General features: G+C 40.5%; 1 protein-coding gene across 2 annotated transcripts in view; it reads right to left on the reverse strand.

The window, feature by feature from the left end:
- Window positions 1–13,890, reverse strand: part of sdad1 (SDA1 domain containing 1) — a 61,554-nt gene that overhangs the window by 5,179 nt on the left and 42,485 nt on the right. For both annotated transcript variants that reach the window (XM_039750786.1, XM_039750788.1), the window contains exons 17-21: window positions 12,599–12,719; window positions 9,756–9,850; window positions 1,406–1,590; window positions 471–555; window positions 201–362 (exon numbers count right to left, since the gene is read on the reverse strand). In XM_039750786.1, the coding sequence (XP_039606720.1) occupies window positions 201–362; window positions 471–555; window positions 1,406–1,590; window positions 9,756–9,850; window positions 12,599–12,719 (648 nt within the window). The remainder of the gene's footprint in view (window positions 1–200; window positions 363–470; window positions 556–1,405; window positions 1,591–9,755; window positions 9,851–12,598; window positions 12,720–13,890) is intronic.

Here is a 13,890-nt window from a genome sequence, read left to right on the forward strand (position 1 = left end):
GGTGTAGTGCCAGTTTGATGACAAACAAGAGTGGATTAAAATGAATTAAAAACCAGAATAAAAATAGGCGAGGGTGTTTGTTAAATTTAAAAAGGTTTAATTAACTGTAATCTTTATATTTACTAATATAAAGTTATTCAAACACTCCATGCTTAATAGGATAAAAACATATAATAAGATACGATTAAAACTGAGTTTACCTGTTTTTCTCTAAATGACCTTTTGTTTTTACTTCTAATATTTTGGCTATATCTCATCATCATAAAATTCTTTTTCTTTTTCTTCTCTTTGTTGGTGGTGCTAGCAAATGGATTCAATCTATTGTGCTTTTTAGCAAACTCTTTCCGGTCACTTCTTCCAGACTAAACAAACAAACAAAGAGAATCAAATGTAGACATTAAAATTCTGGTATTTAATAATGGCACATTAACAGTAAAATTAAAAAACAATAGTTACAATAAAGCAGTTACCATGGCTGTCGCTAAGCGGGTTTCCTTGTCACTTTTAGGTTTCTTAGACAGATGCTCTATGTTTCTTAGACTAAGCAGTTCCCCCCTGGGGTTTAAATGGAAAAAAAAAACAAATAGTTAATATGTACAAACTTATGATTATAACAAGACACATTATTAAAGATGCACACAACTTTTATTTATACAAATGTCCTTATATAAAAAGTAAATGTATTACCCGCAGGGTTCCAAGGGAGATGGAGTTCTCCACAACCCTGTGGGGACCTGGGGAGGCCGCCAGGGGGCACGGCATGGATCGCTGAGCCCAGCTGGTCTAATCTTCGGCCCCACCTGGGAGTGCGATTGCAAACAGGTGAGCAAGCACCAGGAGCACTTCCGGGAGGGCCATAAAAGGAACCAGCAACCACCACTCAGGGCCAGAATTGGGAGGAAGAGGACGAGGTTGCCTGGGAGGAGTGGTGGTGCCAGAGGAAGGATTTATTTGTGCTGTGTTTAAGTGCTTTGGGACTGTGTATTGCCTGTGGAGTTCACGGGGAAGACGTGCCCCACAGGTGAAGAAAAGTAAAAAACCTTGTTATTTGCACACGTGCCTCAGTGTGAATCTGTGCCGGGTCCCCTGGCTGCCACCCCAGGTCCCCACAGGGTTGTGGAAAACTCCATCTCCCATGGAACCCCACAGGAAACTGAGGCACCATCGTCAAACAGGGAGGCTGCCACCAAGCATCCCGGGGGAGGTACTGAGAAGCCCATGGCTGCTCCCCCAAAACATAAGCAGAAAGGGCGTCCTGGCCGGGCATGGGACCCGGCCGCTCGCCACAACGGATTAATTTAAAATGCAGTACAAAAAAAATAAAAACATTTAAGTATTTAACAAAAATTGAAATATTTCTATAATATTTTCCAATATTTTAAATATTATTAAATGAGCAAATTACCTGCTCTCATCATCATTGTCCGCATTCTTGCGTTTCTGTGCTTTTCCTGGGGCAGAATTAAAGTCTTTGGCCATCTGGGCAAGGCGAATTTTCTTGAAATCCTCCTGGGTTAGTAGCCTGCTAGCACTGACCACAGCTGCTTTAGCTTTCTTCTCCTCTGCTGGCATTGAATTTAGGTTTTCACTCTGAAACATATAATTGGCTAAGACTGAAACAAATGAATATGGAAAATAAGCTAAGCATATATTTGATTATACATTTTAAAGATGAGAACTGATTAATAATGATAATGATGAGCACTGTAAGTAATGAATAAGACTGGAAAATGACACTGGAGAATAGGTAAAACTTAATTATCTGATTATGTAGTTACATGTATTTTTTATATTTATTACTGGAGCGGTTTTCCCCCTGCTCGCTTCCTTCTGCTCCTTAGGGACAAGCTGACAGAGATGGGCGTAGATTCATACCTGGTGGCACGGATCGTGGACTACTATCTTACAGACAGACCTCAGTATGTGCGTCTTGTGAATTGCAGGTCTGACATTGTGGTCAGCAACACAGGAGCGCCGCAGGGAACTGTACTTTCTCCGGTCCTGTTCAGCCTATATATATCGGACTTCCAATACAACTCGGAGTCCTGCCACGTGCAAAGGTTCGCTGTCGACACTGCTATCGTGGGCTGCATCGGGAGTGGGCAGGAGGAGGAGTATAGGAACCTAATCAAGGACTTTGTTAAATGGTGTGACTCAAACAACTTATACCTGAACACCAGCAAAACCAAGGAACTGGTGGTGGATTTTAGGAGACCCAGGCCCCTCATGGACCCTGTGATCATCGGGAGTGTGCAGAGGTTACAGACCTATAAATACCTGGGAGTGCAGCTGGATGATAAATTGGACTGGTCTGCCAATACTGATGTTCTGTGTAAGAAAGCACATAGCCGACTATTCTTCCTTAGAAGACTGGCGTCCTTCAATATCTGCAATAAGATGCTGCAGATGTTCTATCAGACGGTTGTGGCGAGTGCCCTCTTCTACGTGGTGGTGTGCTGGGGAGGCAACATAAAGAAGAGGGACACCTCGCGCCTGGACAAACTGGTGAGGAAGGCAGGCTCTATTGTAGGCATGGAGCTGGACAGTTTGACATACGTGGCAGAGCGACGGGCTCTCAGCAGGTTCCTATCAATTATGGAGAATCCACTGCATCCACTGAACAGGATCATCTCCAGACAGAGGAGCAGCTTCAGCGACAGACTGCTGTCACTGTCCTGCTACACTGACAGACTGAGGAAATCGTTCCTCCCCCACACTATACGATTCTTCAATTCCACCCCCGTGGGGGGGTAAACGTTAACATTATTCAAAGTTATTGTCTATTCATTTTATTACTCTTTAATTTAATATTGTTTTTGTATCAGTATGCTGCTACTGGAGTATGTGAATTCCCCTTTGGGATGAATAAAGTATCTATCTATTAATTTTAATATTATGCAGTTTAATGATGGTAATGTAGTTTAAAAAGTCACTTTCTTTAACGTGTCAGTGGACAGAGATTGTTAACATTACCAGAAAGTGTAGTTGGTTTACAAAAAATATTTACCATTTATTCCTTTTCTAAGACATGCAATACGACTTTTGAGAAGCACCTTTGGATATTTTACTGAGTCTAAATGCCTCTTTGGATGGTTGAAAATATGTTGTCAAAATTTTAGTTTGTTGTTTGCAAAATTTGTTCAATAAAAAAGTTCTATATTTTGACTGCAATTGTCATGCAATGTGATTCCTTCTCTTCATTAGTGCCACCCTCTTGAAAACTATCACTTTATGGGGCCATGCAAACTTGTATTAATACTTGTGTGCACATTAAAATGTTTTTTTGTACAATGTACAATTCTCATGACAGTGGAATAGGTTATTCTTAGCCAGTCTACTGCAGTAATTGCAGTGGAAAATGTGGTTAACATCCAATCATGCATGGGGAAAAAAATACTGTAGAATGCTGTGAAACCGGTATAATTTTGAAAAAAAACCGTGATATAGGATTTTGGTCATACCGCCCAGCACTAGCTCCAGCCACTTCGCATCTCTACCGCTCCTTGCTGAACGCACGCTGAGGAGATCAGTCTGATCAGCTGTTGTCTTTTTGCTGCTGCTGCCTTTTCTGTGTGTTCTGCTTGTCACGCTGCGCAATCAATCCTTTAAAAGCCTGTACAGCAGTTGTCCTTTTGTCTCACTACCTTGTCTCGTGTGCCGTTAAAGTGTCTTCCCGAGAAGATCACGCATCGTCTCCTTCCAAGCCTTCCAAGATTTTTTTTTACAATAGAGAGCTATATATTTTTATACTTATTACAAATATTTTTACACTTAAATGTATAATTTTGTATGATACTTTTGATGCACCTACGGAGCATTTAACTTTACACTCTTGAACACTTATGTTTTTTTAAAAAAAGGGAACCTACTGGGTTTACCCACCAATATAGCAAAGCCCATAGAATCTGGCAGCACTAGAGTTAACATTCTGAAATATCCCAGAGTACTGGGCAAAGGATTAACAATAAGGGGACATGATTGGAAAAGACAGGAAAACAAGAAGACAAAATGTCAAAAATGTTTTGTGCATTAGCAAAATGAATAATGGATGCAGATGGACATGAACTAATGTAAAGTGGTTTTGAATAAAACTTACCAAACAAAAAGGGGTGAAAAACTGTTGTCCATTAGCATAAGTAGGATTATCTAAGTATTTTATCTATGTTAAGTTTTGCATAAAGATGTCTCTGTGTCTAGGAACAGCAGCTTTCTTAGTGGACCAAGCACAACTTTATCTAAAAAAGTCTGAATGGGACCGGAATTCTTTGGACTCTGTGTGATTTCCCGTTTTGGGATTATGTTATGCAGCATGAACATCTACAGTTATCAATAGCTTACCTTCAAATACCTATTTATTTAATGAACAAAAATATCATAAAGTGTTTCATAAAAGGAAATAAGTAAATCACCCTTATCATTGATCTAATCTTAAAATGTCCTCAGGTCAAAGTTAAAACTTTTCTCATTTTAATAATTTAAATTAAGGCAAATGTTTGATCAATGACTCTCAATGCACAGTCATGTGAATTTTAGAATCATGAAGCATAGAAATCAAGATGTCTACTTATTCTTTTAAATGTACCTATGCATATAGTCTTGTGAAAAATAAAGTACACCTTTTTACAGTGCTACGGTTTTACATATCAGGACATAAAATTATATATATATATATATATATATATATATATATATATATATATATATATATATATATATATATATATATAAAAAAACACACAGCAAGCCCTTATCAGGTTTTAAAATTAATTAAATCTAACCTCAGGTGTAAAACAACACAGAACAGATTCCACTGTGTCATTATTTATTTAACAAAAAATGAAGTCAAAATGGAGAAATCATGTGTGAAAAATTAAGCACACTCCATGACTTAATAGCTTGTAGAACCACATTTACCAACAATAACTTGAAGTAATCGATTCCTGTATAACTTTATCAGTCTCTCACATCGTTGTGGAGGAATTTTGGCCCACTCTTCTTTACAATGTTGCATCAGTTTACAGAGGTTTGTAGGCATGCTTTTATGCACAGCTCTCTTAACGTCCTACCACAGACTTTCAGTTGGGTTGAGGTCTGGACTTTGACTAGGCCAATGCAACACCTTGATTCTTGTCTTTTTAAAATCTGTTGTAGATTTGCTGGTGTGCTGGGATCATATTCTGTTGCATGACCCAATTTCGCCAAGCTTTAGCTGTCGGACAGATGGCCTCACATTTGACTCTAGAATACTTTGGTATACAGAGGAGTTCATGGACAATTAGATGACCAGGTCCTATGGCTGCAAAATAACCCCAAATCATCACCCCTTCACCACAGTGCTTGACAGTTGTTATGAGGTGTTTGTGCTGATATGCTGTCTTTGGTTTTTGCCAAATGTAGCGCTGTACATTTTGGCCAAACATCTCCATTTTGGCCTCATCTGTTTAAAGGATGTTGTTCCAGAAATCTTGTAGTTAGTTCAGATGCAACTTTGCAAACCTACACCATGCTGCCATGTTCTTTTAAGAGAGAAGAGGCTTTCTCCTGGCAACCCTTCCAAACAATCCATACTTGTTGAGTCCGTTGCTAATTGTACTGTCATGAACATTAAAATTTAAAATGCTGAGGCATGTAGATTCTGAGATGTAGCTCTTGGGTTTTTTGTAATTTATCTTAGCACTGCACAGGCTGTCCTTGGCACTGCACAGGCTGTCCTTGGAGTCCTGGAAAGACTGGCAACTATCTTGAATATTTTCCACTTATGAATAATCTTGCTCACTGTAGAATGAAGGACTTCAAATTGTTTGGAAAAGGCCTTATAACCCTGCCCAAATTGATGGGCAGCAACAATTGCTTCTCTGAGATCACTGATGAGGTCTTTCATCCTTGTGTTAACACATGCCTGAATGATCCAGACCAGCAAACTGCCAGACTTTCTGCTTTTATAGAGGTGGTCATACTTCCTGATGATCAATTAATGAAGTGCATTTCGTTAGTAGCATCTGGCTGCTACTTACCTTATTAATTCCTATGGAAGCAGTTAAAGATGTGCTTAATTTTTCACACACTGCTTCTGCATTTTGGCTTAGTTTTTGTCAAATAAATAATGACATGGTGTAATTGTTGTTCATCTGAGATGGTATTTACCTAATTTTAAGACCTACTAAGGATCAGATGATTTTTATTATGTCCTAATATGTACATTTAAAACAGTAAGTAGACATCTTGATTTCTATGCTTAAGGATTATAAAATTTAGGTCTATCTTGTGATTGTTATTTCCTGATTGCCTCTGAGCTACCAGAATCCTATACTATAATAAGCCAGTAACAAAAATCGATGTTGTGTTTTTATTTATAACAATACAACAGTAATGTAATTATTATCTGTATTTTTTTCTATTAAACCAAAATGCTTAGTAAAGATATATGCTAGGATGAACTAATGGTTGCATCCATTCATGCCCAACGAAAACAACAAGAAGATCTGAAAATAATGAGAATACAAGAAAAGTGGGGGCCTCCTGTTTGAGCTACCATTAAGCAGGCATAAAATGAAAATTTGGACAAGGTCTTAAATTTTTGGTTTTGTCAAGAACAAGTGCAAGTGGTTCCTTTCTCAGGTCCAGTTCTTCAATCAAAGGCAGTTAGTCTTAATGAAAAGGTAGGAGGTGACCTGTCTTTTACTGGAAGTTTGAGGAGGTCATTAAGGTCAAAGAAGCGTCATGGAAAGAATGACATTGTTTTTGTGCAGTAATATGTCTGGAAATTTATAATTACTACTGTTAGTAATAGGGAAAACTGCTAAGCCCTGTTCTCTTCAAAATGTAAACTTAAACATCCTCCCAGCTAAGCGCACATCATAAAAATGAGCTTGGATGAGCTCAGAACGTTTTAAGGAATATTCTTTCAGCTCATTTGTTTGCATAGTTACAACATATTTAATGTTCAAGGACTATAAACAAAAGTGGTTTTATTCATTGCTAAATCTTCAAACTACCTAGTAGAAAAACAAATGAGATTAGGGAACATCTTTGAACATTTTTTGCCACCCAACATTGCTGCAGTACAACAGCCAATGGATCAAGGAGTTACAGTGACTGTGAAGCAATGGTACAGAAAGAGGTTGATACACACTATTTTAACAAAAGGGGCTTGAAGAAAAATCAAACTTTATAACCCTTCTTAAAATGTTAACACAAAGGCTTCTTTGTAACTTTCAAGCGTCTGCAAGATTGTGTTGCCCAGAAGCGAGTTTTATAATTAAAGAAAAAACTAACAAGGATTATTTGAAGTAAACTTCTACAAAGTAGTTACTTAGTTTGTGTTTCATTTTTCTGCTGCAGCTTACCCTTACTAAATGCTGGAAAAACTTTGGCCTGATGTTCCAATACAAAGATTTCAAGTGAAAATGGGCATTATTTTGGGTCCTGATGGTAACAAGTATGATTATGATTTTGTTCAGGTAGTTCAATATTTAGAGGTTTATTCAGATGTTAAAAATGAACACATTGCCTTATTGTTATAGGATAATGAAGACCACAGCTCTGATGAGGAAGTGTTTAAGGAAACATCTGGCCTGATTTACACGAATACTGAAAAAGGTACTAGTTTATTCTGAGAGACAGGATGACACATCAACTGGTGTGTTTCTGACTTTCAAACGCCTGCAAGATTGTTTGGCCCAGAAGCGAGTTTTAAAATTAAAGCACAAAATATTTAGGATTATTTGAAGTAAACTTCAACAAAGTAGTTATTTATTTTGTATTTTAATATTTTTGTGTTTAATTTTGTGTGATTTAGTTCTTTTTTATTAAGTAGTTTAATCTCCTTCACATAACCAAAATATACAGTGCATCCAGAAAGTATTCAAAGCGCATCACTTTTTCCACATTTTGTTATGTTATAGCCTTATTCCAAAATAGATTACATTTTTTTTCTCAAAATTCTACACACAACACCCCATAATGACAACGTTAAAAAAGTTTACTTTGAGGTTTTGCAAATTTATTAAAAATAAAAACTGACAAATCACATGTACATAAGTATTCACAGCCTTTGCTCAATACCTTTGGCAGCAATTACAGCCTCAAGTCTTTTGAATATGATGCCACAAGCTTGACACACCTATCCTTGGCCAGTTTCGCTCATTCCTCTTTGCAGCACCTCTCAAGCTCCATTAGGCTAGATAGGAAGCGTCGGTGCACAGCCATTTTAGAATCTCTCCAGAGATTTTCAATCGGATTCAAGTCTGGGCTCTGGCTGAGCCACTCAAAGACATTCACAGAGTTGTCCTGAAGCCAATCCTTTGATATCTTGGCTGTGTGCTTAGGGTCATTGTCCTGCTGAAAGATGAACCGTCGCCCCAGTCTGAGGTCAAGAGCGCTCTGGAGCAGGTTTTCATCCAGGATGTCTCTGTACTTTGCTGCAGTCATCCTTCCCTTTTTCCTGACTAGTCTCCCAGTTCCTGCCGCTGAAAAACATCCCCAACAGCATGATGCTGCCACCACCATGCTTCACTGTAGGGATGGTATTGGCCTGGCAATGAGCGGTGCCTGGTTTCCTCCAAATGTGACGCCTGGCATTCACACCAAAGAGTTCAATCTTTGTCTCATCAGACCAGAGAATTTTGTTTCTCATGGTCTGAGAGTCCTTCAGGTGCCTTTTGGCAAACTCCAGGCAGGCTGCCATGTGCTTTTACTAATGAGTGGCTTCCGTCTGGCCACTCTACCATACAGGCTTGATTGGTGGATTGCTGCAGAGATGGTTGTCCTTCTGGAAGGTTCTCCTCTCTCCACAGAGGACCTCTGGAACTTTGACAGAGTGACCATCTGGTCCTTGGTCACCTCCCTGACTAAGGCCCTTCTCCCCCGATCGCTCAGTTTAGATGGCTGGACAGCTCTAGGAAGATTCCTGGTGGTTTGAACTTCTTCCACTTACGGATGATGGAGGCCACTGTGCTCATTGGGACCTTCAAAGCAGCAGAAATTTTTCTGTAACCTTCCCCAGATGTGTGCTCCGAGACAATCCTGTCTCAGAGGTCTACAGACAATTCCTTTGACTTCATGCTTGGTTTGTGCTCTGACATGAACTGTCAACTGTGGGACCTTATATAGACAGGTTTGTGCCTTTCCAAATCATGTCCAATCAACTGAATTTACCACAGGTGGGCTCCAATTAAGCTGCAGAAACATCTCAAGGATGATCAGGGGAAACAGGATACACCTGAGCTCAATTTTGAGCTTCATGGCAAAGGCTGTGAATACTTATGTACATTTGCTTTCTCAATTTTTTTATTTTTAATAAATTTGCAAAAATCTCAAACTTTTTTCACGTTGTCATTATGGGGTGTTGTGTGTAGAATTCTGAGGAAAAAAACTGAATTTAATCAATTTTGGAATAGGCTGTAACATAACAAAATGTGGAAAAAGTGATGCGTTGTGAATACTTTCAGGATGCACTGTAACATTCTTCATTAAAACTGTATTGCTTTGTACAGTATATTATTTTGTTTACATACCATATTCTTTTATTTCTTATATTTTCACTTTAAAACTCTATTTCATTACTTTAATATAAAAACTATTTGGTTAAACGTTTGTTTTTGGTGACTTTAAATAAAAACTGTTAAGTTAAAAACAGCTACCGATTAATCTAGACTTTCACTGATTCTGACAGAATGCAGTCCCTTCAAATACAAAAAAATGGACTTCTACTATAAATTGTTCTACAGTATACAGAATATGAGATAGTCACTAACCACTTCCTGTTGCTCTTCATCTGATGAATGATGTACATCAATCCACTCTCCATCACTGTCTTCTTGTTCAGTAACACTGGCACTCTCCCATCCATCTACAAACAAAGTTTGAAGTAAATAAACGGGGAAGAAATGTAAAAAATATACTTAAATACATCATCATCCTACTACTTTATTAATATATTAGAGCAATAATCATTAACATGTACAATAAAAAATCAATGTGCTCTTGTTCAAATTTACATTTATATCACCCACCAAGAAAAGCTTAAGAAAAAAAACCTTCGATATTATTGCCATCCATCCTCTTCCGCTTATCCGAGGTTGGGTCGTGGGGACAGCAGTTTGAGCAGAGATGCCCAGACTTCCCTCTCCCCGGCTACTTCTTCTAGCTCTTCCAGGAGAATCCTGAGGTGTTCCCAGGCCAGCCGGGAGACATAGTCCCTCCAGCGTGTCCTGGGTCTTCCCTGGGGCCTCCTCCCGGTTGGACGTGCCGGAACACCTCACCAGGGAGGCATCCTGATCAGATGCCCGAGCCACCTCATCTGACTCCTCTCGATGTGGAGGAGCAGCGGCTCTACTCTGAGCCCCTCCCGGATGACTGAGCTTCTCGCCCTATCTTTAAGGGAAAGCCCAGACACCCTGCGGAGGAAACTCATTTCAGCCGCTTGTATTCACAATCTCGTTCTTTCGGTTACTACCCATAGCTCATGACCATAGGTGAGGGTAGGAACATAGATCGACTGGTAAGTTGAGAGCTTTGCCTTACGGCTCAGCTCCTTTTTCACCACGATAGACCGATGCATAGCCCAAATCACCGCGGCCGCTGCACCAATCTGCCTGTCGATCTCACACTCCATTCTTCCCTCATTTGTGAACAAGACCCTGAGATACTTGAACTCCTCCACTTGGGGCAGGATCTTGCCTCCAACCCTGAGAGGGCACTCCAACCTTTTCCGACTGAGGACCATGGTATCGGATTTGGAGTTGCCGATTCAGAGAGAGTTGAAGGTAAAGGCCTGATGAAGCAAACAGGACAACATCATCTGCAAAAAGCAGTGACCCAATCCTGAGTCCACCAAACCGGACCCCTTCAATGCCTTGGCTGCACCTAGAAATTCTGTCCATGAAAGTTATGAACAGAATCGGTGACAAAGGGCAGCCCTGGCGAAGTCCAACTCTCACTGGAAAAGGGTTTGACTTACTGCCGGCAATGCGGACCAAGCTCTGACACCGGTTGTACAGGGACCGAACAAGCCCTTATCAGGGGGTCCAGTACCCCATACTCCCGGAGCACCCCCCACAGGATTCCCTGAGGGACACAGTTGAACGCCTTTTCCAAGTCCACAAAACACATGTAGACTGGTTGGGCAAACTCCAATGCACCCTCCAGGACTCTGCTAAGGGTGTAGAGCTGGTCCACTGTTCCGCGACCAGGACTAAAACCACACTGTCCCTCCTGAATCTGAGGTTCGACTATCCACGGACCCTCCTTTCCAGAACCCCCGAATAGACTTTTCCAGGAAGGATGAGGAGTGTGATCCATCTGTAGTTGGAACACACTCTCCGGTCCCCCTTCTTAAAGAGGGGGACCACCACCCTGGTCTGCCAATCCAGAGGCAGTGTCCCTGATGTCCATGCGATGTTGCAGAGACGTGTCAAGCAAGACAGTCCTACCACATCCAGAGCCTTGAGGAACTCCGGGCGTATCTCATCCATCCCTGGGGCCCTGCCACCAAGGAGTTTTTTGACCACTTCGGTGACCTCAGTCCCATAGATGGGAGAGCCCACTTCCGAGTCCCCAGGCTCTGCTTCCTCATTGGAAGGCATGTTAGTGAGATTGAGGAGTTCTTCGAAGTACTCCCCCCACCGACCCACAACGTCCCGAGTCGAGGTCAGCAGCGCACCATCCCCACCATATACAGTGTTGACACTGCATTGCTTCCCCCTTCTGAGACGCCGGACAGTGGACCAGAATCTCCTCGAAGCCATCCAAGAGTCATTCTCCATGGCCTCCCCAAACTCCTCCCATGCCCAAGTTTTTGCCTCAGCAACCACCAAAGCCGCATTCTGCTTGGCCTGCCGGTACCTATTAGCTGCCTCCAGAGTCCCACAGGACAAAAAGGTCCAATAGGACTCCTTCTTCAGCTTGATGGCATCCCTTACTGCTGGTATCCACCAACAGGTTTGGGGATTGCCGCCACGACAGGTACCGACCACCTTACGGCCACAGCTCCAGTCAGCCGCCTGACTCAACCATTTGGACTCAATATCCCCCACCTCCCTCGGGATGTGGTCAAATTCTGCCGGAGGTGGGAGTTGAAGCTACTTCTGACAGGGGACTCTGCCAGATGTTCCAAGCAGACCCTCACAACACGTTTGGGCCTACCAGGCCTGACCGGCATCCTCCCCCACCATCAAAGTTAACTCACCACCAGGTGGTGATCAGTTGACAGCTCCGCCCCTCTCTTCACCCAAGTGTCCAAGACATGTGGCCGCAAGTCCGACAACACAACCACAAAGTCGATCATTGAACTGAGGCCTAGGGTGTTCTGGTGCCAAGTGCATATATGAACACCCCTATGCTTGAACACGGTATTCGTTATGGACAATCCGTGACAAGCACAGAAGTCCAATAACAAAACACCGCTCGTTTTTTCAATATCATTGCCTTACTGAAAACATTTATAGATATGTCTTTGCTATTTTGTATGTTTTAGTGGGTCAATGGCATTCCTGCTATCCTTTGAACCTTAGTAATATGAAACTTCAAAAACATATTGCTATTTAAACCTTCCTATTTAAAGTTATTTTTCCTTCCAACACAGTAAGTCAATATTTACCTTCATCCTCCATTTCTTCCTGATTAATCTCAAGAACTTCTGCTCCAGGAACATAGTCTTTGGCATCTACCTCCCCATAACCACGGATCCTGGCTTCTTTTGTAAATTCAGTGGGTTTGCCCTATATGGCGAGAATCATCAGAAAAAATAGATTTATGTAAATGGTAAACTATAGTCCTGTGCCTAATAAATTCCTCACATACAACAAAAACTTGTGTAAAGCAGAGTGCTGTACTTAATTCTTGCGAAAGAAATTTCATCTTCTAAATAAAAGATGCACTTTTTGATTCAATGGTGACATTAAACAAAAAATAATTTTCCACTGAAGGGTGATAATGTTGCAATTATGTTTCCTAGTGTACTCACAAGTAACTGATGGAAACACACTGAATTATATAATAAAGAAAACAAAATGCTCTGCTAATGCAGTGACAAAACAAACAGCATAAAATAAAGAAGAAATAATTTAAATCTTCATTTTTAAAACTAGTAGATCTAAACAATAGCACATCGTAATACAGAAATCTGCTATCTTATATAACCATAACACATAAACTACCCATTGGCTTTTGCTCTACTCTTTGTCAGACTCTGATTATTCTTCAAATAAAGATGATACTTGATAATTTCAGGGGCTTATACACAGTACTCTTAATGCCCCACCACAGCATTTCAGTGGTGGTCTGGACTTTGACTGGGCCATTGCGATACCTTGATTCTTGTCTTTTTCAGCCATTCTTTTGTAGATTTGCTGGTTTGTTTGAAATCACTGCCTTGCTGCATGACATGATTTCAGCCAAGCTTTAGCTGTCAGATAGATGGCCTCACATTTGATTCTAGAATACTTTAGTATTCATAGAAGAGTTCATGGTCGACTCAATGACAGCAAGGTGCCCAGGTCCTGTGGCTGCTAAACAAGTTCAAATCATCACATCACATAATTTTCACATACTGAAACTGTATTTTGGCTTAGTTTTTGTTAAATAAATAATGACATGGTGTAATATGTCATGTGTTGTTCACCTAAGGTTGTATTTACCTAAATTTTAGACCTGCTATGGACCAGATGATTTTTTATTATGTACTGATACTCAAAACCTTTAAATTGAAAGAGGGTGTACTTTCATTTACACATGACTGTACATAGTGCTTTTTGGGATTAATAAAGCATCTATCTACAGAGACTGAACCCTACACAGAATGCACAATGACAAGTTGCTATAATAAAATTATGAGAGGACACTCTGATTTAATTAAATGATCATAACACCCCCCCCCCCCAACATACACTC

The sequence above is a fragment of the Polypterus senegalus genome, chromosome 4, assembly GCF_016835505.1.
Source record: "Polypterus senegalus isolate Bchr_013 chromosome 4, ASM1683550v1, whole genome shotgun sequence".
Lineage (NCBI taxonomy): Eukaryota > Metazoa > Chordata > Cladistia > Polypteriformes > Polypteridae > Polypterus > Polypterus senegalus.